Here is a 26472-nt window from a genome sequence, read left to right on the forward strand (position 1 = left end):
AGCTTGCTCAATGCCCTGTCAAGTTACATTCTGACTATCTCCAAGGATGAAGATCCCACTACTGTTTGACATCCTCCTGGTGATAACTTTTTTCCCACATGGCTAACTGCAATTTCCTTTGTTGTTGTGGATGGCATCCATTGCGTCTCATCCTTTCACTGCGCACCTTGGAAGAGTCTAGCTCGGTCTTCCCTACAGGTAGCAAAAGGCAAAACCAGGATGCCCTTTGATCCTTCCCTTCTTAAGGTCAAAGAAACCCACTTCTCTCAGCCTCTCCCCTTACGGCATGTGCTCTAGCTCCCAGTCATCTTGATAGCCTTCCTCTGGGCTCACTCCAGTTTGTATGTTTTTCTTGTACTGCACACAGTTTTCCCGATGTGATTTAACAAGTGCCTAACAGAAGGGAATAATCACTTCCCTTACACTTCTGGCTATACTTTTCCTAATACAGCCCAACATATGGTTAGTTTGCTTTGTCACAAGGACACACTACTGTTCCACGGTCACCACTACGACATACAGGTCTGCAGAAGATCTCCTCCCTAGCCAGTTAGTTGATCCCCAGCCTGTACTGTTCCATGTGTTTATGTCATCCCAAGTGCAGGACTTTGTATTTGCATTTGCTGAACCTCATGAGGTCCCTGTAAGCCCATCAAGGTCTCTCTGAGTATCAGTATTACTTTTGAGCATATCAGCTGCTTCTCCTGAACTGGTATCTTCTGTGAACTGGCTGAGAGTGTGCTCTGTCCCTCTGTCCCATCGTCCAGCTCTTTAAGGAAGACACTGAATACTATTAGCTCCAGTACTGTATCCGGAGAGATACCATTAGTGGCTAGCCACCAACTGAACTTTGCATTGCTGATCACAAACCTCTGACACCCAGCAATCCAGACAATTTGCCACCAACCTTGCAGTCCACTTATTCAAACCATCTCTTTCCAATCTGGCTACAAAGACATTATGAGAGACTGTGTAAAGTCAGGGTAGATACCATTCACTGCTCTCTCTGCATCCATAGAAGAAGTCACCTCGCAGAAGGCTGGTCAGGTTGGTCAGGTATGCTCTGTCCTGGATAAATCCATGCTGGCTTTTCCCAGGCTCCTTCTAACCTTTCACGTACGTGGACATGCTTTCCAAAAGTAGTTATTTCATAACGAGCCAAGCATCCCTCTTCAGCAAGAATATAAAGCCCACCATAGCTATGCCTGTATACACCACTCCATTAAGAATTTTTTAGTTTGTATACCATGGACCTAAGTGTAGATAGAGGCCGACTTGCCATATTTTCTTGGCAGTAACAGACCTAGCCTTTTGGTGTCTGGACAGAACACAAAAACAAGGAAAGTGATGACAAACCATGTGCATACATGAACAATATTATCATTTTTTTCAAAAACTTTATGAGTAACCATTTGATGGGGTTTGAGGCTAGATGAAGAGACTTCAGGGAAGGCTGAGCTCAGGTGATGAGGGAACGTAGGAAAAGGTAGTAGATGACCAAGTAACATCTTCTCATAAGACTTCCTTGACTCAGGAAGATATTCCAGTTTCTGTCTACTGGTTGAGAATAATGCATATGTCTGTCATCCATGCACAAGGTAAAAAAAGTTATGTACACCTAATTGTAACCTAAAAATTAGGCTCATATCATGAAGGTACCAGACAGGACTCACCTCCAGTACACCCAACAGGTCTACACCACATGCAGACAGGGACCTATGAAAGCAACCCGTTATCATGGTGCCTGTAGTTGGCCTTACTTGGAAAAAAGCTTTCAAGTCATAGGGAAGTTGTGGTGGAAGACCAGCAGTTTGGATAGGTCTCACTGGGAATTCCTCATATACAAAGGAAATGTTGGCCATTCTGGAACCCTGGGAGGTAACACGAAAGGCACAAGGCAGTATATTTCATTCAGACTAGCTGCATTGTACAGCAATCACTCCACCTCTCCAGGATCCAGAAAGAGAAAGGAGGCAATGGCTACAGATGCAGATCAGATCCTCTTCCCCAACTACAGGGTAAGCAGAGATCCACAGCACCCCAGTGAGAAGAAATACAGAATTTCCCCTTGGAAGGTTATCAGAGTCACAGAGGAATGGTATTGAAATGGGGGCAGAGCATGGACTGGATCAGCTTTTCCCATTTAGGGCTGTTCAGACTGCTGAGCTTCTTATTGGGCCAGATTTAACAACAGAAAGGGATAAGCAGTAAAGAAAATACACTGGATAAACCAAACTGCGGCACAGCAATGGGAACTAGGGAAACCTTGTGGTACCTTTCCCCCGCCTCGAGCACTGGACAAGGATTCATGACTCAGTAGATGTAGGCTGGTGAGGGCATGGCTTGTCAGTCCATGTGCCAGGTCTAGACCATGTCACATCAGAGCGCGTCAACTTCCACAAGACAAAGTGCAATTCCAACTCTTTGAGTATCAAAACTACCGGTGGGATAAAGAAGAGACCCAACACGTTTCTCTATTAAAGATGTTAATGTCCATGAGGACATACAGCTTAATTGCACATTTTGTAGTACCATGTTTTGGGCTGATGCCTCATAGAATGAGAGAGAAGCAGCCAATTGTGCAGAAATTACCCATTAAACGGTCATGATACATCTTGTCAAATGCCTTCTCCTGACCAAGGTTCAGGAAATGAATCACAATCAACCCTGAAACAGCAGGTGAAAAAGGTCCCAAAACAGTTATGGATCGTCCAGATGCTCCAGCCTTGAATTCTCTGGGGCTCATCTAGGAAGACACACATGCATAAACTTCTGCACATGCATAAACTTCAGGCATGGCAAGTTGCTCTTGCTCAAGTTTCTAATCTGCACTGTAATCCCCAACACAGTATTGGAGAATAAATATTAGGCACACCTCTTAAGTGGCAGGAGTCCCCTTTTGATAAGGGAATATTCCTGATACATGTTTGTAAGCCCTAGAGGGACGCCTGGGGAGAAAACACTAAGGCCATGGTGAAAGACTTCCAATAACTTGGCCAACATGAGAGGTCTCAAACTGGCACTGGTTGTCCACAGAGAGCCCTTCCCAAATGCTCTGACAATATCTGGTATCAACTGCATCTGAAAGGAAGAGGTCCATGTACAAAGCTCTTATCTTCCCACCTCTGCTCTGGATGTGTACAAGACAGCCATTGTCTTATACAATCACAGGTGGTGTGATCACTTTTTCTTGGGTGAAATGCAATTCACAATCCACCAGGTGAGGGAATCTGATGGGCTCCCAGGCAAAGACATTCCAATTTCTATAATCTTCCAGGACCAAAGGGCACCATTTCTTTTCTGATACTCACTGCAAAAAGATGGATCTCTGGGGAGAGAAGCTAGCCACCTCCCCAACCATACCTGAAACTATCCCACTACCAGATGGACCCAGCATGCAACTGTAGCAGAAAAGATTTTCATGCAACTTTCTCACATCCTATCTTCACTATGCCAGGGAAAAGGCATGTCTCTCTTGCTGTCAAATGAGTCAGAAAACCCCAAAGTGTTGCTCTAATGCCCACATCCTCCTGCTGTGAAAGTGCTGAAAGTTTGATCCTAACCATGAACCAATACTGACAATGATCCATTAAAGGGACAGGCCTGATGTCAGAGGCCATGAGCCCAAAAGTGCAAAAACACAAGGTGTAAGTAAGATCCATCACATGACAGCTCAACTCTATTTTATTCTACCATCATTTTCTTCACCTATGCCTAGGCAAAGCTTGTGCCATCTATCCACCAGAGAGTAGTGGTCTCCAGTCACACTTAGTCTTCAGTTACAGCCTAGTATCTCTCTTCTGACGTGATCTCAGCGGCCCAGAATTGTGACAAAATCGCCACTCAGCATGAAGTGTGCTTCGGAAGATCTAAAATGGCAAGGGAAGGCAGATGACTACTGACAAACACTATTTGATGGCTTGGCCTTGGGGCATAGGTGTCAATAGTTAAGAACTAGACACTTCCCATGGATCTAGAGCCACAGTCTGTGACCAAGTATGATCTTGGCAACCTTTACCACCATGGGAAGTAGGTCCAGGAATAACAGGCTCACCATTCCATCAGCTTCTGGGCCCAGCTAAGATCACTGGCTAAGTAAGAGCAAACCTGCTGCAGACACACAATGGAGTAATCCCATTTTCCCCCCAAGGCAGGCGACTACTTGGATGCTGCAGAGTGTCAGCTGAGGTCCTGAGTGTTAGCAATGTTATTTCCATGCTTTAAGGAGGATTACGGTCTTCCCAGTCAGAGCTGGTAGGGGAAAAGACAGTAGTTTAATTATTTAATTGAGGCAAACGAGAGATAATCATGGTGGCTAACAAGTGCAAAAAAGAAAAAACCCAATCACATAGGGGCAAGAATACAGATGTATTTCAGCCCTCTCCCTTTCCCATCCTTCACACTAGCATATCTGCTTAGATGAACAATCCCAGATGCTGACGGTGGCAGAGCTGAAGAAAAGGATTGCAAACTTCAGGGCATGGACCACTTGGAGCAAGGTGGACAGCAGCAGCGGCCAGTCCCCTATTTGCCCCCATTTACAAAGGAGCAAGAAAGGAGGGGCTGACCCAGTACGGCTCTTCTTACATTCATGTCTGGCCTCTTTCTAAAGCCAAAAGCATCCTATAATATCCAGCATCCTGCAAAGCCAGAAGACATACATCAGGAGAAGTTAGAGAGATAATACATCAGAATTCAGACAGTGAGGGAGGAGGGGGCAGTCAGAACGATCTTCTTATTGGATGCTCACATGCAGTGTTTATGCATCATTCCCCACTTCAAAATGATGGAGGTGGGAGAGGAAGGATTTTACCAAAACCTCATGCTACTGCAAAAGAAGCCAAAGCTTTACTTGGTACACAGAAACAGGAGCAATCAAAACTGCATTTCCACTGGATAAAACAGATAAAATATTAGGAAGTCTTAGGAATGGAATAGAACATCGTAACTGCAGTTTATCACTTCATGGGCTACATACGTCTTGAACATGCAATGCTGGCAAGTTCCCACCTCACAAAGGTACAACTGGACAAGGTTCAGAGGAGGACACAAACCAAAGGTGTGGAAAGGTTTCCTTCTGGGCAAAAAGCAAGTGAGTAGACTAGGATCCTTCAGTCTGGGCAAAAGAGTAACCAAAGAGCAATACCGTGGAGGCCTGTAAGATTCTGTGTGGCTGGGAAGCGGCAGAGGGGCTAGGGACCAGCTTTCACAGTTATGTCCAAGATGTAAGGGGCATTAAATAAGGCTGGCAGGTGGCAAGTTTAGAACAAACAGAAGAAAGTAGTTCTTCTCACAGCAAGCACTTAAGCTGTGGTGCCTCCCTGCCACACGATGGATGCTAAAGGTTTTACATGAATTCAGGAGAAGACTAGACAAGTTCATGGAAGACAAATTCATTGAGGCTCTGAAACAGAGACATTTTTGGTTTAGGAGATTCTTGAGCCTCAGGGATCCTTGGTCCTGGAACTTTGAGAGTTTTCTGGGGAAATGTCACTAAATACTTATTCTTCTATAATCTTCGCACAACTAACACCATTGGAGACACACTACTAGGCCAGAAAAACCTTTTCTCCAGCCCAGTGAAGCTGCCCTTTCATCATAATTTCTCTCAAAGAGGAGAACTCAGAGGTCGACTATTGCTGGGTCGTTGCTATATGAAACACCAAACCCGTCCAGCTAAAGGACAGCATTCAGTCATAATCCTCACCTGGTGATTAGCATACATCTTAAATTGAAATATATTAAAGAGCTAAGAAGGGAAATGGTGACCTGTAAATTCAAATTATATCCATATATGTTTTATTCTGTTTCCTTATTTCTAATCCTGTCGTTCCAATTTTTAAATAAACCATGACTTCATATATTAGCAGATATACTTCCCAATTGCCTTAATTTCCCTGAGGGTCTGGTACTGGTGACAAATTCAGATGCCACCTGATATAGTTTTTAATCTTTCGCAGTAATAAATCCAGGTAAATCAATATAAAGACATCTCTGGAGCTGAGATGTTTGGAGAATTTGCTGGCTGGAATAGGCCTCCAAGTCAAGCTAGAAGAATCAGTGTTTGGTGGCAAGCTGCAGATGCCAGACTTTTGTGGGGAGTTCCCTTTTGGAAGCTTCTTCCCAGAGCTGCACCTGCAAGAAACTGAAGGTAAAGAGGCAATTCACAGCTTCAGACAAATCCCCTACTGTGAAAGCGCTGTTCATGATTTGTACTGCACTAAAAGTGTCTGGAAACAACTCCTTCCATTTCCATCTCAAGGATGGCTTTTCAGTACCATCAGGACACAATTATTTTAACTGGAATAGAATATAGGAGGATGTAAGTTCAAAAGGAGCTTTGGAGACCTCTAATCCAACTATCTGCTCAAACCAGGGCTAACTGCAAAGTCAGATCAGGTTCCTCATCCAATCAACTTTTGGAAATCCCCAAGGATGAAAATTCCACAACTCCTCTAGGTACCTGTTCTGTACTCAAGAACCCTCATTCTGATATCCCCCCCCCCCCCCCCGATTTAGTCACAATTTCCCTTGCTGCCTCTGAGAAAAGTCTACCTCTTTTCTCCCCGCAACTGTCCTTGAGGCAGTGGAAAACAGCAATCAGATCCCCTCTTTGACTTTTCTTCTCCAGGCTAAACAAATCCATCTCCCTCAGCATCTCCTCAGTCCACTTCCATCCCTCTATAGCCCTCCATCTTAGTGGCAAATGTTATTTTTCCACTGTACTATCCAGAATGTATTTGCCTTTTTTTTTTCTTTTTTAAAAAGTTGTGGTTGCTATGCTGCAACATGTACGTGGCTAAAATACAAAAGCATTGTTGGAGAGAGCTTGCTGGAACACCCTCCTACCATTTTCCCACTCATCTGATGCACTATCAACAGGAGCAGGCACTCATATAAGACTGCACAGATCTGCTAATAAAATGTTGTTTTCATCATTCTGGCTTTAATGTACAGAGAAAACCACTGTGATAAAAAAGGGACACAGAATCAAGTTGCCTCACTTATATTGTGTTGGCTGAGCTATTGTAACCGATCACACACATGCTGATAGCAAACAGTGAATGGGAAAAAAAGTATGTTAAGATGAATATTAAAGAAAGAGATAATAATAGCTAAGGCCCATATGAGTCTGCAAGAAAACAAAGGGGTTGGTGTGTACTGTTAAGCTGTTGGCATAGACTCTGCAGACTTTGGCAAGCTGTGATAAAATTCTGTCACATTTGGAGTATCTCAACACTTCTGTGTTTTAATGAAAGCTAAAAGTACTCTTGCTTGGGGAGAGATTTCTGGTCTGGAGTACAGGATTATTTTGGACAGGGTGGTGGAAGGGGAAGAAAAAACTTTTGAGATGTTGAAGAACTGTCCAGTCCAACCTTTCTCTCCCAGTCCTAGGAAAAGTATTCCTCAGCCATATATGAACACGTGCATGGGAATGTTAGAAAATTCAAATGCCAATCCAGAGTGCCATGCATCAGATCGGTTACAAAGAAAGGCACCTACCTGATAGTCTGGCTTGGTGAAATAGTCTAGGCTTGCAATATGGTCCAGAAAAAGGTGGAATTCTGAAGGCATGTGTTTTAGCAGCATTCGGTGTTCATACTTCTCTTTTATCATGCCAACCTGCTCCTGGAAAAAAGAAAATATCTCAGAGCCAAGAATCTCTTCTATTACTTCATATTCATACAGCCTTATCATTCCTGGAATACCATCTAGTCTTATTGTTCTCGGAACACAGCCTCTTCTGAGACGCAGCGCTGTGTCTACACACTTCTCCTGTGTGGTGTCCCTAGCAAAGCGAGGTTGATCACTGCAGGCAAAGGCCAAAGGGGAATCCTGAGTCAGAAACACTCTTCAGAAGCTGTCCCTTTAGCACAGCCTTCTGCACAGGTGACCTGTTTCTTTCTAGGGATTTTATTCTCTAGCACAAAGTATTTGCAAGACAACATGAATAGTTAGCTTTATTCTGTTTAACTTTCCAGTTGCAATTCCCATTTGGCTTGTTTGGCATGCCAAAGCGTTATCCTTCCACCTTTCTAAAGGCCCTGTTTATCTGTCAAAAGGACAGCTCAGCCTTTCCGCTTTTGTTGTTTGCTTTGCAAGAACAAAGTCAAAGTTGCTTGATCAAATATGATTAACAACGTGCCTAAGAAAATATCTAGTTACTCCAAATAAGACAAGCTCCACATTGTGCATCGGAACACACAAAAGCAGGTTAGCATCTTGCAGCAAGATCTGATGAAAAGCAGGCTCTGGCTTTACTTCAGCAAAAAGATGCACTGAACTGCAGGAGGAATAGTAAGAGTCATAATAATAAAAATGTAGCACCTTAGCTTAAGCACAGACACTAGGTTTCCTACCTTATCTTTGATCTTTCGCCATGGAAGCTGACCAACCGCAAACTCCACCAACATGTAAAAGAGGGACCACAGATCATCATGTCTACCCATCTCCTGGAGAAAAGAGAGACGAAGACTGAGGAGCAAAGTTCCATGCTGCTCAGTAGTCCAAGTGTGCTCTCCAGATGAGCTACCTCATTTTAAAAAGCAGGAAGAAAAGTCATACTTCCTATTCAATGATTAAAGAAGCCAGATTAAAGATGCAAAATCAAGCATTTATTAAACTTGGCAATGTCTAATACAGTCACCTGAATAATCTCATTTGTTTTCCTTTTTGTGAATATATTAAGAAAGAGGTTTTTATCTATACAACAAAGCACAAGTTTTCCATAGGACTTTGCCTCACTGAGTATACAGGAGTGGAATATTTATTAATGGGATGTGGAATAACCTAGATTAAGAAAAAAACCAAACTTTGTAGAAAGTGTTTTTTGTCACTATTTTTAAACTAAATATCATTCAAACTCTTTTCACAAGACAGCATTTACTCAAGGACTTTTGCAAAAAACACTCATCATCAAGCACCACAACAATTTACAGATTTGTAACACTTCCACATACCACTCTCCTCCTGGCCTAGCAAATGGGAAATTGAAACATGGGGATTAAGGCTGAAATTGTCAAAGCACATACAATAATTTTTGGTGCTCAACATCCAACGTCTACAACATGATTTCTAAGAATAGCATGCATTATACAGCAATTTTTGTGTCTAAATATACCTTCAGCTGATGCCAGCTACAGCTGGCACTATCCAGCTCTTCCAAAAATTATACCCCAGTTTTCTCAGTGTCTCCCAGGAAATAGAATGAATTCATGATGGCATTCAACTGCCCTCCCCAAATCACACTTTCCATCTTCTGCATACAATAACTTCTTTCCCTAAAAAACCTTGAAACTTCCTCATATGGCACAGGGCATCCTACAGATTCATCCCAAATAAGGCCAAAAACCTGGAGGTAATGCAGGAGGGCTGATAGTTTCCATCTGGTAAGGCACATAGCGCAGAACCAGAGGACTTACGGTTTACTGTCTGCACAGGAACGTTACTGAAATAGGACGAACGAGTGTTTTGAGAAGAATGTTGGATGAGACTTCTGGAAGCGTTTAGAATGAAACAGGCCACACGCTATGTAAATAGTGGCTCTTTTCAGGGAAAAATAAACCTAGCTTTCACTAGGTGGCTCTTCACCTTACGGCATGATGTTAATATTAAAAATTCCAGGTGGAGAATGGATTTGGGGACTTGGCATTTGGTAATTCACAGCCAAGTGCTTCTAGAAACTAGCAGCAAGCAGCCTGGCACTTAACCTGATTTTCACTTTAGTGTGGGGTTTTTCTCCCTTAAAATGCAACAATTACAATTATTAAGGCTGCCAAATAGAGAGGATCCAATAACTGAATCATAATTTTGATTTTACGGTCAACAGCCTTGACTACCTAATGAAATTCATTTGACATACTAACTTCTGTAGGTAACAAACCAGAACTCACGCCTCTGACTTCTCTGCTCCTGAAAACAGGCTTCTGAGGAGAAATAACCTTGCTGTTAACTCCTTATAACACAAAAATACTCACTCGGTTTTTGTGTGCATTCACCGAAGCATAGCGGACCGTTCCTCGAAAACCAGCAACATTGCGAGGCTGAAGGGAGACAACAGAAAATATCAGAGACAGAGCAGTTTACTAAATCCCCTGTGCAGCTAACTCCTGAGAACCTCTCGTCTATACTGTTATTCCATAGGTACCCAAGGGATACAAAGCTCTTACTGCCTTCATCTGCTCTAGCAGCCAGCTAAACAGACAGCATTCTCCAAGTCTGCATTTCTAGAAAAGCTTATTTTACAGAGAGGGCAAGGTGGTTACAGTGATAGGTTAGAATAGTAATAGTCTAGGCATAGAGCTAAGAACATTATCCAAGATCGTATTTTCCTTTTTAAACTCCAGGTCAAGGGAAAAGCTAGTAAAGAAGTGCAAGTGCAAAATTGAGTCATGAATAACATGAGCTAAGCAAAGCTTGAGCGCAGCCTGGTCAGGACAAGAACGGGGATCCCCTACTCTGACACAGGGCAGGAGACCATATGCGTTTGCTGACACTGATTGTCAACATTCTCTGTAAGACTAAATTAATTAAGAACTTCTGACTTTCAGAGTTCTTGCTTTTTTCCAGATTCTTCCCAGTGTATCCTAAACCATGTACATGTATTTTCTCTTTCTCTGATTCTCTTGTTCTTTGCGTCCTCGGGAAGTGGAGGCTTGATCTAGTGGCCTTGGGAAGAAGGCAGTCCTCCCATGACCATTCCTCCAAGCTGGAGGCTTTCTCTGTTCTGGGGGCTGAGCAACACTTCCAACTCCTTCCACTGCTGCCTCCACAAGAACATTAGACCATGCGAGTTCACTTACTGAGGATGTCACTGTTCTGAAAAAACTGCATTTAAATAATGACATCCACCAAATCCCTTCGGCTTAGCTAGAAGCACCAGAGTTAACAGCAGTACTCTCAAAATTCACGTGGCAAAACCCAGTTCAGGTCCAGACATCTTCCATCATAAGGCTAAGCTTGGGCAAAGAACTACTACTCTTGCAGAAATCTGATCACATTAATAACAACTCTAATTTGGTAACTTGTCCCACTTAGGTCAGTTGATTCATGTTGTTCCTCCAGCTCTGCCTACACTTTCAGAACTAAGCCTAAAACTCTGCACTTTTATTCCAGGGCACCCTTCTGTCAGTTTAAATACGTACAATTCAGTTGCTTCCTTTTGGGTACATGGAAGTTGCTCTGAGTTTCAATACTCTCAGAAAGAATAAAACTTCAAATGTTTTTTTAAACAAATTCACCAACACTGTGCCACTAACACAGACCTGAATGGTGTATAATGCAGCTCTTAAGTTATAGTGACTCCAAGCAAAAAAAGCTACAAGTCTATCTTATGACTCCTTTATGTTAATCAAATACTCCACAAGGAGAACCTGTATGCATATCCCATGCACTTTAAGCAGCATTTAATCTTGCAGTACACCAGCCTGAGCTGTAAGCTACTTATTTAGCAGCAGGTAATAGTCGAGAGATTATATTCATGATCATGTACTTAATTCCTCCCGGAACATACATTTAGGATTTCCACTGACAAATGATTACAAAATATTTTTCAGAATTCCAGGGAACTCACTGATGTGAGTTCCTGAAAAGCAGAATACTGGCCACTGGAATACATCTGTTGGAATCAGCCATCACCATAAATGTCCTCTACATATTCAAAAGCAAGAGGACATTCCGCTTTTCCATTATGAGTGGAAGCTAGTGTGTTTGGATACTTTTCATGAGCCATAAAATAAGAGCGTATTGTGAACAATTCTAGTGTGCAACCCGTAATGTTTTCAGAACAAATATTGTTCAATGTTTGCAGTCCATGGGAGTTTGTCTTTCATGTCTTTCCCTACTTCAATGTCTTCAGTTATCAACTGTGTATGTACTGAACCAAGTATACCGCATGTGCTGGTTTCAGTACGGTTGGCAATGTCTCTGAAAATCTTTTTAGATCAATACTTACTATTTCTGGCAGACAGGCTATCTTTGCAGTCTTTAATTGGATCTATTCTGAAAACAACTCTAGGCAGTTTGCAAATGTATTCCCCTCCTCTTTCAGAAGCAAACCAAAAGCCCAGCCATCTTTTAACTGTGCATCTGTCCCACAGCCAACAACCAAGCCAGTCCGGCAGCTGAACCCAAAGGGGTCTCGCTCCAGTCCTCTCTCATGTGGTACCTCAGCGAAGGGAGAGCACTGCAACTGAGCAAGACTTTGCAATTGTTTTGACAGGACGTTTAGAGATTTGAACAAAACAGGCAGATGCTAACTGTGTTAACAGCATCTTTTTCTCATAAAGGTTTCACCTCTTTTAACCATATTTGACTGCCCTGCCAGTCACAAGGCAATTAGTCATGCCTTTTGACTGCATCACTAATCACTGCGATCAAATATTTCCATGGCTGTGGAGATACCTTGTTTTTCATCCAAACAAACAGCTCCTGCCTGAGCATTTATTGTAGCACATGCTGTACACCCAACTGTTATTGACTTTTCTTCTGAATTCATCAATTTTCCAGATAATTTCTTTACACTCCTCATTTCTTCCAGTGAACAAATTTCATACCACCACTGCATTGCCCAGCAGTGGAAAAGAGCCTGGATAAAGCATCCTTGCTGTCCAGACTGGTCCACATTTGAAACAGAACTGAAATTTTAACAGTTAGGAGCTTCAGACTCTGGAATCATATATAACCCAACTGGTTTGAATCCCCAAAATTATAAGAAGGTAATAAGCTAGCAAGCTGAAATACAATTTTAAACTATACATGATTTATTTTTAAATTTTTCTACATCAGTATTACTATCAAAAATGTTACTCAGGCTAAAATATATCTCATCCTGCATTCAGATTGTGTCTAGCACAAAGCTAAAGTAACTTATTACACAGAGCTGTCAGGGAGATGACAGAGATATGAAGTATATTGCGTTGCGTTAGAACCTGGTTTAAAATGAGTTTTAGCTTGGGAGAATGTGTTAGATCGCTACCACAGAGCAAAAGTTAAACTCTGCGTTCCTTTTAATATATTAGCAATGTACACTACCTCACAAAGACAGAATTAGGTAACAAAATCCTGTACGAAGTGGATGCATTGTTCCAAACTGTGCTCTTTTGCACCTATCAGCTTTTCATCATTCTCCAGTTCAAACACTCATGATCATTTGTATTTTAAGTGTCAACAGTGTCTCCCTTACGATTCACATGAAATCTGTCTTTCCTGTATACGCTCCCTCTGTTTCAGGAGTGCTCGTATTACCTCATTAATCTGAATCCCTGCTCCTTACACCACGTTCATACATAGAGATTAAAATTTTTCCTCTTGCCTCACTGGTCCCTAGGTTGGTATTTTGAACGTCCCAGTTTTCATCTTCCTTCCTGAAACCTTGTATTTGGATGCCAGTACTTTTCTCCTGCCGTTTTTTATGCCTGTGGTACTCTCAGGGAACATGACCACTGGTTCCTCCCCAACTTTCTGGAAGCCTGTGCAAACACGTCATGAGATCCACCACCTTTGCCCCTGGCAGGCCTGCTGTCATCTAGGATCATTGACCCACCTCTCCTGGAAACAGGGAAAGGATTTCCAGCAGTAAGAAAATGAAAAGAAAGTTAGCACAGATCGAAGAGAAGGTGATAAGGGGAGAGAGGAAATGCCACAGATCATGGGAAGCACTTGGAGATATATCTTGAATTGAAATGACTTGTTGGAAAAGTTGTGATAAGAAGGAAAAGTGAAAGGAAGCTTTAACTGAACTAAAAGGAAGTATCTCGGTGACTTCTAGGAATCTCCTGCTTCCGTTAGTTAGGCTCGTAGGGGAGACGCAGGAATATGCATCTCCACCTCTTCTGTGGAGACAAATTCTGCACCTCTTAAATGCGTTTTGACTTGCTAATTTAAACAGCAGCACTTTGTAGAATCGTTAATGACAGCAGCATATTTTACCCCAGTGGGGAGTCAGAAATGAATAGAGGAGGCTGGAGCAAAAAATGTAAGATAAGAGAACTCCCCTCCCCTTGCCTCTGAAACCACAGAAGTGACAAAATCACAGTCTCTGGCACCACCCAAATGTCTGCCAGCCCCTCAGGCAGAATCCCAAGTGTTCTAGGCCTCTGCATCATATTTAGGTAGCTGTCACGATCCTGCTGAAAAACAAACATATCATGAGGGAAAAAAGAAAACCAGGTGTAATTCGGACTTCCATATATAACAAAAGCACAAAACAAAATGAAAACCCAGAAGCATGGTGATGGCTCACTCACAACTCATAGCAGAGATGGTTACGAGCAGCGGATGGGAAGCCAACGCATCAAACACAGCCTCAAAAGAAGAGCCCAAAAGAACTGTAAAACAGAGAGAAACCCAAAGAAAAACATGATAAAAAACAACAAAATGAGAAAAAAATTAAACAGAAATGAATCAAAAAACAATTCAATATTGTATCCCTCCAGAAACCTGGGTCTCTTGTTTAGCTGTTGCCATCTCCCAGCATCCTTCCCAGGGCTGTTGGCTCATGCTGTATTTAGTTTCATTTAGACACCAAGTGTTGAGTGAGCCTGTGTGGTTTCTGAGTGCTACGTAAAGTGGTGAGAGGGGTCCCTCTAGAGACTAACTTTGCCCTGCTCACATATCACACCTAATAGTATAAAAAAACAGCTGAGACCAGAGATGCATACAGCCCAACCACAGGTCAGTTGTACGGTTCTACTGTGATTTTCCTTCCTAAAATTATCTGATACCTACACCTCCCTTCCTCCCCCAATCAAACTGATCTAATAACCAACAAGGGGAGCAAGTTCTAACGTTAGTGCATAAGTTTCTAAAAACGAACAGAGATGTCCCCCTTGGGTTTCCACCCAAGATATTTGGCTTTTTCTGCAACCACCACCTTGCCTTCTCACCAGCAATCTCTATACAATCACTGGCTTTTCAACTTTACAGGCTTCACAGGTGCCAGCTTCAGGCATCTTCCCCTTCCCTGGTGACTGCTGTAGTGCTCCACCTAGAAATAGCGGGGTCTCCGCTGTCTGGTGGGATGCAGAACGGTGGTTTGAAAGAGAGCAGAATGAAAGTCAGTGCTGCTTTTAGGCCACGTGTGCAGTCACTGTATCTTAAGATGTCAATTACACAGTATAGAAACATGAGGGCCACCCTGATCAGAGCCAAGAGCCGATATTATATTGCATAACCTTAAAACTCAATTCAGTAAACTGAGGAAAAGACCTTGGCTGAGAGATACTTATTCCAACAGAAATCAACTAATAAAAAGCAATCAACCCAATGGAGTTTCTTATTCGAGTCTCAGTATTCCTCTTCCCTAAAAATGTGCAAGTTCTAAGAATTCCGTAGACTGTGCATGAAATTTAGTTTTGAGAAAGTTACTTAGTAGTCTCCCACTATTCCTTCCAAAGCAAAGGACCTGAAGGAGGTGAGTTAAAATGCCATCTTTCCTTCTTTACTTTCGGAGAATTCAAGATTTCCAATAGATTTTAACATCAGAAAAGTCCAGGGTAATAATATTGTCTTTCTGAACAGCATGCACCAACCATCTCATTGTGCGCAGGTTCCTGTGCCAGAATATGTGCTCTAGATGAGGATGCCTTTCTCACATTAGAAACAGGGCTAAGAATGAGCATTTTTAAATCAAAAGCTTATTTCAGCTGTAATCCTATTTTTCAATTATCATTTGATTTTTATCAAGAGAATTTTGGCCTCGGAGCTGCACTTGTTTCTTACATGCATGGTCCCACTGGGGAACAACTAGCACAGAATATCCCCATGGAAAGCATGGGGAGTGCTTAGTAAGAAAGACAAGTTTTTCATGCACTGTAACACAGAGCAGGGGAACCACTGAAATTGCAATATTTTGGAGAGCGTTGTAGAGCATTAGTCACATCTCATTTGGGATTTACAGCTCATAATGCCTTCCTGGGGTCAGATGGAGAAGACAGTCCTTTTCTACCAAAAAGAAGACGACAAAAGACAGTCCTGGCAATCACTGAGATGCAGCAATGCTAAGTTCCAATCTCTCCACCCCTTGCACAGACATGAAAACCATACCTCCCTCCTTCCAGACTACACCCTCACCCCTAAGCCACAGGGTGCTTTGAGATGCAAGTCTAAGAACATCCATGTTGGAAAGGATCCCTTTTGCACAGAATAATTGAATATTTATTACCAAGAGAGAGAAAGTGTATGACAGGCACTCTGTAACCTGGCAGCAAATGCACTTACCTGATGGAGGGGAGACTTGACCTGCAATCCAACTCAACATTCACTTGCCCAGGGAGTGAAGCCCCTGTTCCCTCACCACCAGACACAGTAATAGTTTTCTGTTCCCTCTCTGTAGTCCAGTGGGAAGAATAATCAGAGCTTCAAGTGGAACAGCATCGACTGGAAGGAATGACACATTCGGACATACTGTATCCCCCCTGCAGCTTGGCAGTAAAGGCACTCGGAAATGGAAAATGGGATCTCAGTTCCCTGCAGGCATATATGGGATTTGAGCCTGAGTCGTCCTTCCTTTTCCCTCACCCCTGTAGCACAAGAGCTCTAACCACAGCGCTGCTACACGAAAGAAAACCACCAACAACCTGATGTAGATGATCTGAGGTCACCCTCACTGAACCAGGGCTTGCAGGGGAGGAAAGCAGAGAAACAGCTAGTTATAACAAGATACAAGAGTCCCTGCTTGCTAATAGATTTTCAAATCCACCAGCTAGTCTGCTTTTAATACATTAATTTCAATTGCACTGGCTTTCAGTAGTTGTAATGTTTTAAACCAGAATGTGAACTCGCTTCTCAAGTCCAAATTTGCTACTCCAACAACAGAAGTAGCAATGAGAACCTTTACATAATTTTCACGATGATCTGTTTTATAACTAACCCATTCCCAGAGAAATGGCATTTCTATAATATATTAAATGTACAATATTTTTAAAGACATAGGTCCATTTTTTTCTTTTCCCCATCTCTGTGTGAACCAATGTGACTATGCTGTGCTTTCAGCCTTTTCTCCAATTACCTTTTTACAATACAAAGTTTGAGACAAAAATCATAACCCTTCCTAAGCTAATATAGTACTCCGAGTACTGCAGGTCCACAAATCTGTTTATTCTACTGCAAAATGTTCATCTCCTATATAAGATTACTACTTTATATATATTTCAAGTACAAAGTAACTATAAAAGCTACTGGGCTTCTATGTTTAATTATTTGGGGGTCTTAGGAGGTAGGATTTACTATCCTCTGTGTTATAGCTCATTTTCCAGTGGGAGGAAAACTATTTAGTAGAAAACATACCATACTCTCCTCTTCTAATACCTTGTTCACTGCAGTGAAGTTTATTTTTAACAGTATGCACAGACATTTGGAAAATAAATACCTTTTTCTCAATTAGCTGACAAATTTCTGCAGCCTTCATCATGCTCGTCTGAACAGGCTGTGCACTGTCCTGCCTACAACATCTTCTTTCTGCCCACTGACTCACAGAGCCGCCCTCGCACATGTACAGTATCTACAGCAAGGCACTGCAAACTACTGCAGTGCAGTCTGAGCCACGAGATCGAGATGTAATCAATGGGCTGCAGCTGACTAAGCTAAAAAAATGCTTGCTGAGCATAACGGCCCAGATCCTGCAACGGGAGAGAGATTCCAGGAAAAACATAGCCTCTCCTCTATTTTCAAATAAATAATTAAGACCAAGCTGCTAAACCCTCGACCACTTTCAATTAATATTTGTGGAGCCACAGGGAATATGTTTCTGAAGGCAGGGTGTCACAGGCAGAGAAAAAGTATAATGCTTTCTGCACTGCACGCTAGTGACAAAACTAGCAGACCTGAACAAAGACCAGTAATGATCAAGGAGTTATTGTCCAAAACCTGACCTACATTAGCATAGAACACCTTCATAACTCAGAACACCTCCACTATACAAGCATACGCTGTTCATCATATTATCTGTATAACAACGTTCATGTCTATTTTCCCCTCCAAGTTCAAATTTTCTTCTCAGCCTTAGTTCTCTGTATCAAACACGTTCTGCTAGTCCAGCTCTCTGCTATAAAAATTAATGCAAGATAAAAATTTTAACTTGTGCACTTTCTATAGAAGATACTTCCACAATTTAAAAACCCCCAACTTTTCAATTCATTCCCCAGTTGTTTAGTTCTGTTGTCCTAAGATGTGCATCAACACTGACTGCTTATACTGCTGCATGGCAAAGATGGGTTGTACAACCAGGACATCACAGTGAACAAAACTGCTCATGTCTTTATCTGAACCATGGCAGGAGACTGCATCTAGATGAAATAATAGTTAAATCCCTAAAATGGTCTCTGCATCCTGTAATATCAAATTTGTTATGAAAGGTCTTGGGATTCACCCCAAAATGGACGTTTTCATGGGAGGGAAAAAAACAACCAAACCCAAACAAAACCACAAAGAGAAAACTCAACTTGTTTCTCAAAAGAGTACCCTCTGCATCTGAAAGCACTTATTAACTAGAGCTGAACTAACAGATACCCTCCATAAGCCATCTCCCCTTAAGGAGATCTCCAAGCCTTCCATGACTGAGAAACACGTGGCTTGAACTACTGCCCACTTGAAACCCACTTGGATGGAAACCCTCGTGCTGATAACAAAGTATTTGACACATCAGCATAACCATATAAAAAACTATGCTTCCTTGCCACTGAAGTTGTACAATAGCACAAATCCTGGGAAGATCCCATGGATAAAAAGGTATTGTGGGGTGTGGGAGGGTGCAGAAGGTAAGCTTGAAAAACAAGGACAGTGGCCTTGGATGAGGCAATGGGATTGGTTTAGGTATTTAGGGAAGGAAGAACTGCTTCCTATGTATCAGTAGTCTGGACAAAGGTCAGATTGGTCCAACACAACACTGTCCCCAACCTACTTGTATTTCCCGATTTTCTCCTCCAACGTGGCAAAAATGGGGTGCAAATGTTCTGCAGTAAGACAATCGATATGGAAGAAAACACCAGTTCTTTCTTTCACCTCCATTTTTTTAAATGTTTCTAAACAGATTTTATATTTACCCATTTTCCTGCTGCTGGGCTAGTTTGCCTGCATGCAGCCACAAAGTGAAGCCACTGCAAAAATCTCAGAGGAGAGGGGTTAAAAAGTAAAGCACCCTAAAGCAAACTTTTAACAGTAGATGGCAGAGATGGCCTATACCCACAACTGCTGCTAGCATCACACTATGACCAACACAAAGGGAAAGGCTCTTTGCAGGAACAAGGCCAATAGATGCTCAGTCCACCTCAGATCTGCCTAGTTTTCTCTCAGGTATGCTATGAGAACTCTGAAAAGCCACCCCCATCTCATCAAGGGTTACAACAGTGATCTCTGATTTGTCCTGTATTCCCTTCCCAATGACTTCTAATGTTTGAGCACCTTCTTGAAAGCTGTTGAGTATCAAACCCATGTTTTCATGAAGCTATTCCATAACACCAAGGTCTTACTTATCAGTGATACCTGTCAGCTCAGAGGCCACTATCATATATGTGAAATTAGAACCATTCTCCCCGCCAAACACACACCATGAGCATCACCTTTTATCTACACAATTTCACCTGCCAGTTTATAGCCCCCCCACTATTTTCTATAGCTGGCCCTTACCTTTACCACAGCACACTCTGTCCCATCACTGCTATTTAGACCAGTCTCTGACCTGCACGCATGTGCTGTATTACTCTTCCCAATGCATGCTGACTACCTGCGGCAGCAAGTGATGCCTCATGAATAAATGCATCCCTTTATAGGTTTAAATTTATCACTGAGTATCTTGCTCCTATGTAACCAAAGAGAACAGAGGCGCTCTCATTCAATTCTCAAGGCTTCACAGTATTTTACAGACTTTTATAAAATTACTTTTATTCACCTTCTTGCTCAGGTTATAATCACAATCTTTTCGATCCCTCTTCACGAGAGTTTGTCATTACTGTCTTCTGAATACTGTTTAGATCTGCAATACGTTCTTTGAAACCGGATGGGTGGTATCTTATGCATCATCAACTGTTACCTCATCTAGATTTGTATAAAGGCACTAAAAAAGGTTTTGTAGCTTTCATCATCCTATTCCATATGGACCATAACAATTGCATCACTGGCTCGATGCATCTCATTCGGTAACCTGCCTCCAGTCCTAAAGAAGGTGCTTCTGGGTATCCTACAGGTAGGCTACATGTAGTCGGGCAGATGCAGTCCCCTTGCTTTCTGTTTAATCTGGCATGTGCAATACTAATTTTTAAAAGGTATAATGTTGGTTCAGACCCCATGCACCAGAATGAACACTTGAAACTCTCCTGAAGAACAAAATCAGTAGAAATGTGGCTAGCTGGGATGTAAATAGGAAAAGTCTACACAGCTTTTCTAAGGGAAAGTAGCACATCAGCAACAGTGCTCTCTGCAACATTTGTGCATATAGACAAAGGCAACCTAGCCCATATAGTACATCTGAATTTTCAAAAAACGTCAGTCCCTGAGAAAGTTCACACTCTAAGAAATCACACTGGAAAAGACAATGCTTCTCTCTCATTTGAGTGGTGGCAATTACAGTTGTCCGTTAAAGAGGCAACAAACTCTTAAATACCTGCACACAACAAGAACTTTACGATACAACCTGGTCAAAGTTGTGTTTTCAGTTTCCCCTCTGCTGTTACATTATTTGTCATATCATAGACAAGAATGTTTTAAGATCAGCCAAATTCAGAACCCAATTTCCTTTAGATCAAAGTTTAACTGTGAGATTTGTGATGTTCAACAAAAACTTTGGCATGAAAAGCATGAAAATGTTGATTTAATTTTTTCCTCTGTTTATGATATTTGTAAGCAGCACAGTAAATAGACAAGTAACACAGCTGTAACAGTTGTGACAGCAATTAGCAAAACAAGGGTGCAAAGGGGCCCAGAAACTTTGCTTGGGACAGTGTGGGCCTGACAGGCTGCAACGATGGTGGTGATGGGCCACAGGGCTTGGTCCCCAGCATGGGCTGATGCGACTATCTTTAGCACACTGGAGACCTCAACCCAGAAAAAGCCCCAAAGGGAGGATGTGGCCATCCTCACTGGGCTGCGGAGAGCACCTGGTGCCTCTGCAGTGGCCTCATTTCTAAGAGTACTCTGGCTGAGTTGTGAAATTGCTAGGTGAAGGGGCTGCGGTGAGGTGGGAAAGGAGGTGAGCAGACTGTGTAGCATCAGGGAGGGTGAAGAAGAGATCGACGCAATCTTCACAGAGCCTCTGAAAGCAAAAATCATGAATGCTGCAATGCAAGGAAAAAGGGACAACTGGCAGTTATGCCCGAAGGACCAACAGATGAAGACTCCCAAAAGGAGGGAAGCTAGCAGCAGAAGGGAGACTCCTGCTCCAGATGCTCCAGATTTAGTAACCTGGGAACTGGTGAGGAGGAACAAGACCTGTCAGGGGAGCCAGCTGAGCCTGAACCAAATGCTCATACCAAGAAGCAAAGGTGAGTGATGGTCACTGAAGACTCCTTCCTGCAGGAAATGGAAGCTCCATCTACTGGCCTGACTTGATGCCTCAAGAGCTTTGTGGCTTGTTGGGAGCCTGGATATGGGATGATAAGGACAGATTGCCAAGGTTTGTGTGGCCCTCTAACTATTAACCCTTGCTGCTCATTCATGGGAGCACCAAAAGCACCTGTTTTTCAAGGGCTGACCTTGAGTATACTAAGAGTGACTACAGATTTGGGGGCATGGGGGCCCGGGTGCTGTCCTCCCAAATCCTGCCAGTAAGTGGGAAAAACTTAGGTAGAAGTGGACGCATCCTGCAAATCAACACCTAGCTATCAAAGACAGGGCTTTGGCTTCTATAACCATGGGTCCCTCTTTGAGGAAAAAGGACTGTTGGTGAAAGAAGGGACCCATCTGGCAAGAGCATCTTTGCAAAGGTTTTGCATCTAGGCTTGCTTACCCTAGTGAGGAGGGCTTAAAGCAGGTACAATGAGAGAGGATTACCATAACCTGAAGAGAAATGGAAGAACAAAGGCTGTGAGGAGGTGCCACGGTAGAGGATGATAGAAGCTCTCGTGCCTCCCCTGGGAAAGCAGCACAACTGGTGGCCCACCTCAAATGCCTGTCCACAAACGCCTACACACGTGAAACAAACAGGAGGAGTTAGTGGTCCATGTGCAATTGCAAAACTCTGATCTCACTGGGATTACAGAGACTTGGTGGGGCAGCTCGCACGGCTTGAGTGCTGCAATCAATGGAAAGAAGGACTGGGTAGGCAAGGAGGTGTGTTTGCACAAGAGTGGCTTGAATGTATGAAGCTCTCCTTGGAGCAGGCGATGAGGAAACAGTCACTACTGATGAGTAAGTGATCAGCACCAACTAACATGGGTAACATAATGCTAAGCATCTGCTACTGACTGCCAGATCAGGAAGAAAAAGTAGATGGAAGCCTTCTCAGACCACTGAAGGAAGCCTTGCAATTGCAAGCCTTGGTACTCACAGAGGGCTTGAATAACTCTGCCTGGAGAGGAAATATGGCAGGGTGAAGCAATCCAGGAGTTTTCTGGTGAACATTGAGCAGAACCAGAAAAACAAGAAATGAAGGTTCAGAGTTACAAAAAAAGGACAACACTGAACAGGAGCACAGTTTCTTCTCTCCAGCATTAGGTCATTCACCCAAAGTTTGGAAGTCTCAGGTTCAATAACCTCCTCTCCTACAGGAGTTCCTGCATTCTCACCTGACAGCAGAGTACCACAAACATTGTATATTTAAGCCACAGGCAGAATGGGAGCAGTCGTATTGCGATCTCTCTCATTGAAGCTTTACAGCTTTGCACAAAATTAAGACATATTCCCTAGAAAATGGACCTCGGGAGTCTCACAGCCCTGGAGATGGCCCTGTTTACTGTGACTAAGTAATTTTTCCACTCTCTGTTTCAGTAAATATGTACGTATTGAGCACCAAAATGTTTTACTAAGGGTAATGGACAAGGAATACTTTGTGAATTATCACTGACAGTGCTCCCTTGAGAAATGGGAAATCCCAGGTCAAACATAACCTGCTGAATACAGATCACAGATCTTAACCAGTACTTGCAACCTTTCAAACAGGAGAAGGTGGGGCTTGGAGGGGCAGGGGGGAGCAGTAAAGAAATCAGCATCTCCTCTAGCAGTTTTGTCAAGCTGCCTGTCTTTTCCTTCACTTCCCTGTCCTCACAAGTGTTTGAAAACAAAACCCTCTGGAAAGGTTAAATTCTTTCGCACTAGCAGTCTGTCCCGTTTATCATAATAGCCAGAGTCCCTCCTGCTAGCCAGGATGTTCAGTCTGACCCAAATGCCAGAAATGCTGACGGTAGCCAAAGTAACAGCCTTCAGCCAGGCCCTAAGCAGTTCTCAACACACAACGGACACCAAATGGCTAACATGACTGATGCACATCTGCTCTACCTGTCCAAAGGAGTAACTACCAAAGACTGAATTCTACAGCCCTCAGAGGAATATCAAGTAATGAGACTGCTGAGAACAGCCAAGTTCCCCTGATTGCAAACAGTGGGAAAATTGTTAGTGATGCTTCCTTACACACATTCTGGCCCCAACCATCTTCTGTCTTTATAGTGCAATATGAGTTTCTACAGACTGTTATCCAGGAGATTTTTGCAACATCTGGCAAGGGGCAAGTGGTAGAGGAGTGAGACCGTTCCCATGAAAGCAAATCTGTGCAACAACAGCTTTTCTCCAAAGAATAGCATTTCTGCTAATATTAGCATCCTACATAAGGTAGAACAGTTTTGTTTTCCTAGAAGCACAGAATAAATTCAGATTCAGAATAAATTTGGATTTAGTTAAGCCAAGTGGCCCATAACTTTATAAATGCTGAGCAATCAAGTTGAACTGTCAACTAGCTATCCTCTGTAAAAGGAGGATACATACAAACCAAATACATAGTACTCATCAGAAGCTTAGCAGAATAACAGCTCCCTAGGTAAAAGCTACTGTGGTAACCCTTGAAAGAGGGTCTGGAAAGCCAGAGTGGTAACAGCTGTAGACGGAGGAACTAATGCTCAATGAAGATCATGGAGAGCAGAAATGATCCCACCTCAAAGCTTTAATCAACCTCTAGAAAATCAGAATGAGACCTTTTTAGTGACAGTCTATGCTATCTGCCTACTAAGGAGCTCCTTGCCTTTTCATATAAGAAATTCATACTCTTTGGCATCAGTGAATTGCACATAAAAAGTAAATACATAAAATCAGTGCCAACACAGCTTTCTAGAGGATTTTGCTCCACAGAATCACTGGCTTTTCCCTTTTTCAAAATCAAACTTGTTTTCAAAAAAACAAGAAAAGTGACCAAAAATAAGAAGGCAAAAGGTAAGTCAAAAACCCAAAATAAAACCACAGCATCCTAAAGGCCAGGCCCATTATCTGCATTACTAGCAAGTCATTCAGTGTCTTTCTGAAAAGCTGACAAGCAAGATTGAGGTTATGAATTTCAGAGGATGTGAAAACAGCAAATACTTTTTATGGTATTATTCATGAAGTATGACAATGCTTCTTAAACTGTAGGAAACTGCACAGAACCTACTTGAGCAGAAAATGTTTGTTAATAAATGAATACGATTGACAGCAAAATTCAGACATGCTTCCAGAAGAAGCGAGCTCCTTCCCCTACCTATCTTGTGTATTGTACCTCAGAACCAAATCACAAAAAACCTAGGTTCAAGATGATCATGTTATAAATTTGGGAATTGTATTCTGCATGGATAAAGGAACTGAAAGAGAATGGAGAAAGAAGAATCTACCTTACTGGCTTGAAATAATCTCTTTGGTGAAATAAAAGATAAAGTTCTTAATTAAAAAAAGAAAAAAAAAACCCACAAAAAAATCTCATTTCACTTTTTGTCATACTGCCCTTCACCCCCATCTCCTTCCTAATCCTCAGTGCATTATTTGGGCACCAGTGACACCGTGCTTCTCTAGGCAAATGTCTCAGTCCAGTAAGTGGGACTCAACAGTGGTATCAGGCAGCAGGGACACAAAAGGATCAAACAGCCTGGTGACTAGAACATAATGTTAAAAGGGATTCAAGTAAATATGTATTTTTTTTATTGTATCATTGTTGTCAAAAAGCCTTACTACCTGAAGTGTGGCATGGCAGAATAGGTACATTAGGTTTATGAAACTTTACCCCATATGATCCTCCTGCATCCCAAACAAACCAAGACCTTTTACCACTTTCAGCAGAGCATACTCCCACCCCTCTGGGGATTCCCATGTCTTTTTTTCAGGAAAAGATTATGTGTCATTAGTCCTTCTAAAAGACCCATCTGTGACAAGCAAGCAGCCAACCACCAGAATGACCAGTTAAGACTGACTTTCTCAGAGTCTTGCGTCCTAACAAAGCCCCACCTCACCCATACCAACCCAAGCAGGACACAACTTGCGAGACACAGCTGAAGAATCTTTTGCTCTAAAAAATGTCAAGGCTGGATGTGGTGCTGTTTCCAAAAACAGGGCCTGGGAGTATTCTCTATGGATGTAGCAAAATAAAAGCAAAGTAATTTTAAATTAGCGGGAGAAAGGAAGAAAAGACAGGATCCAAAAGAATAGACATCTGGAAAAATTAGCTTCTTTAATTGTAAAGAAAGAACAGTATTCAAACAATGGGACTTGAAATACAGACATAAAACATAGTTGCTTCACTGAAGCAATGAAGAAATTTTGCAGAAAACCAAATGCCAGTTTCAATCCATAATGGGCTTGAATTCTGACTGCAGAAAGAGGAAAGGAGTGGGGCTGCATTTTGAAAACAGCAATATGGAGAAGGGTTATCCCCAAACTAAACGACATTGACAAGGAAGACCAGTAGTACCTAGTGTGTGTCTTTTTAAGAATAAGATGCAGACACACAACCTTCAGGGCTGCTCCCATCTACAGCTAATAAGAAAAGCCTTGCAATGTCCAACTGAAAAGACTTATAAAAAAAGAAGAAAAAATAGAAGAAAAATCCCCCAGATCTGTTTATCTGCTAAAGATACAAAGTCCACTCACTGATCTTTGCTTTATTCCCACTCCCCAACCATATCCTGCACTACAGAGTCTCTGAATTTAGCTCTCACACTGTCAACAATTATCTTGCAGATGGAAAAGATGTGCAGACCAAAAGGTATAAGCCTAGGATGATACACAGAGAGATTGTCTTGAGCCCTCCCTGCTGGCGCTGTGTTCCGAAATAAAACTCGGAATGCTCTGACTGATACCTAGAGCATCTGAAGCGTACTGCATCCTTATGAGTGACCCCAGATAACACAGTGCTGGTAAAAGGTCTGAAGATAATGCACATGTCACATGGCGCAAGTTATGCCCCCTGCCCTTACCTCCCCTCCAAGCAGGCACGCTGTAATAGTCCTGCTAAGAAATCTGGACAGAGGGCAATATACACAAAACAGGCAAGGGTGAGAACAGCATTACAGGTTGCAGTTCACAGTAAGCTCA

The 26472-nt window shown here is 42.4% G+C and overlaps 1 protein-coding gene across 8 annotated transcripts in view; it reads right to left on the reverse strand.

Moving 5' to 3' along the window:
- Positions 1–26472, reverse strand: part of TTBK1 (tau tubulin kinase 1) — a 121006-nt gene that overhangs the window by 49152 nt on the left and 45382 nt on the right. For 5 of the 8 annotated variants that reach the window (XM_030034863.2, XM_030034862.2, XM_030034861.2 and 2 more), the window contains 3 exons: positions 9978–10043; positions 8361–8453; positions 7504–7629 (listed from right to left, as the gene is read on the reverse strand). In XM_030034863.2, coding sequence (XP_029890723.1) covers positions 7504–7629; positions 8361–8453; positions 9978–10043 — 285 coding nt within the window. The other 3 variants (XM_030034864.2, XM_030034866.2, XM_030034867.2) reach the window with 3 other exon arrangements.

The sequence above is a fragment of the Aquila chrysaetos genome, chromosome 13, assembly GCF_900496995.4.
Source record: "Aquila chrysaetos chrysaetos chromosome 13, bAquChr1.4, whole genome shotgun sequence".
Lineage (NCBI taxonomy): Eukaryota > Metazoa > Chordata > Aves > Accipitriformes > Accipitridae > Aquila > Aquila chrysaetos.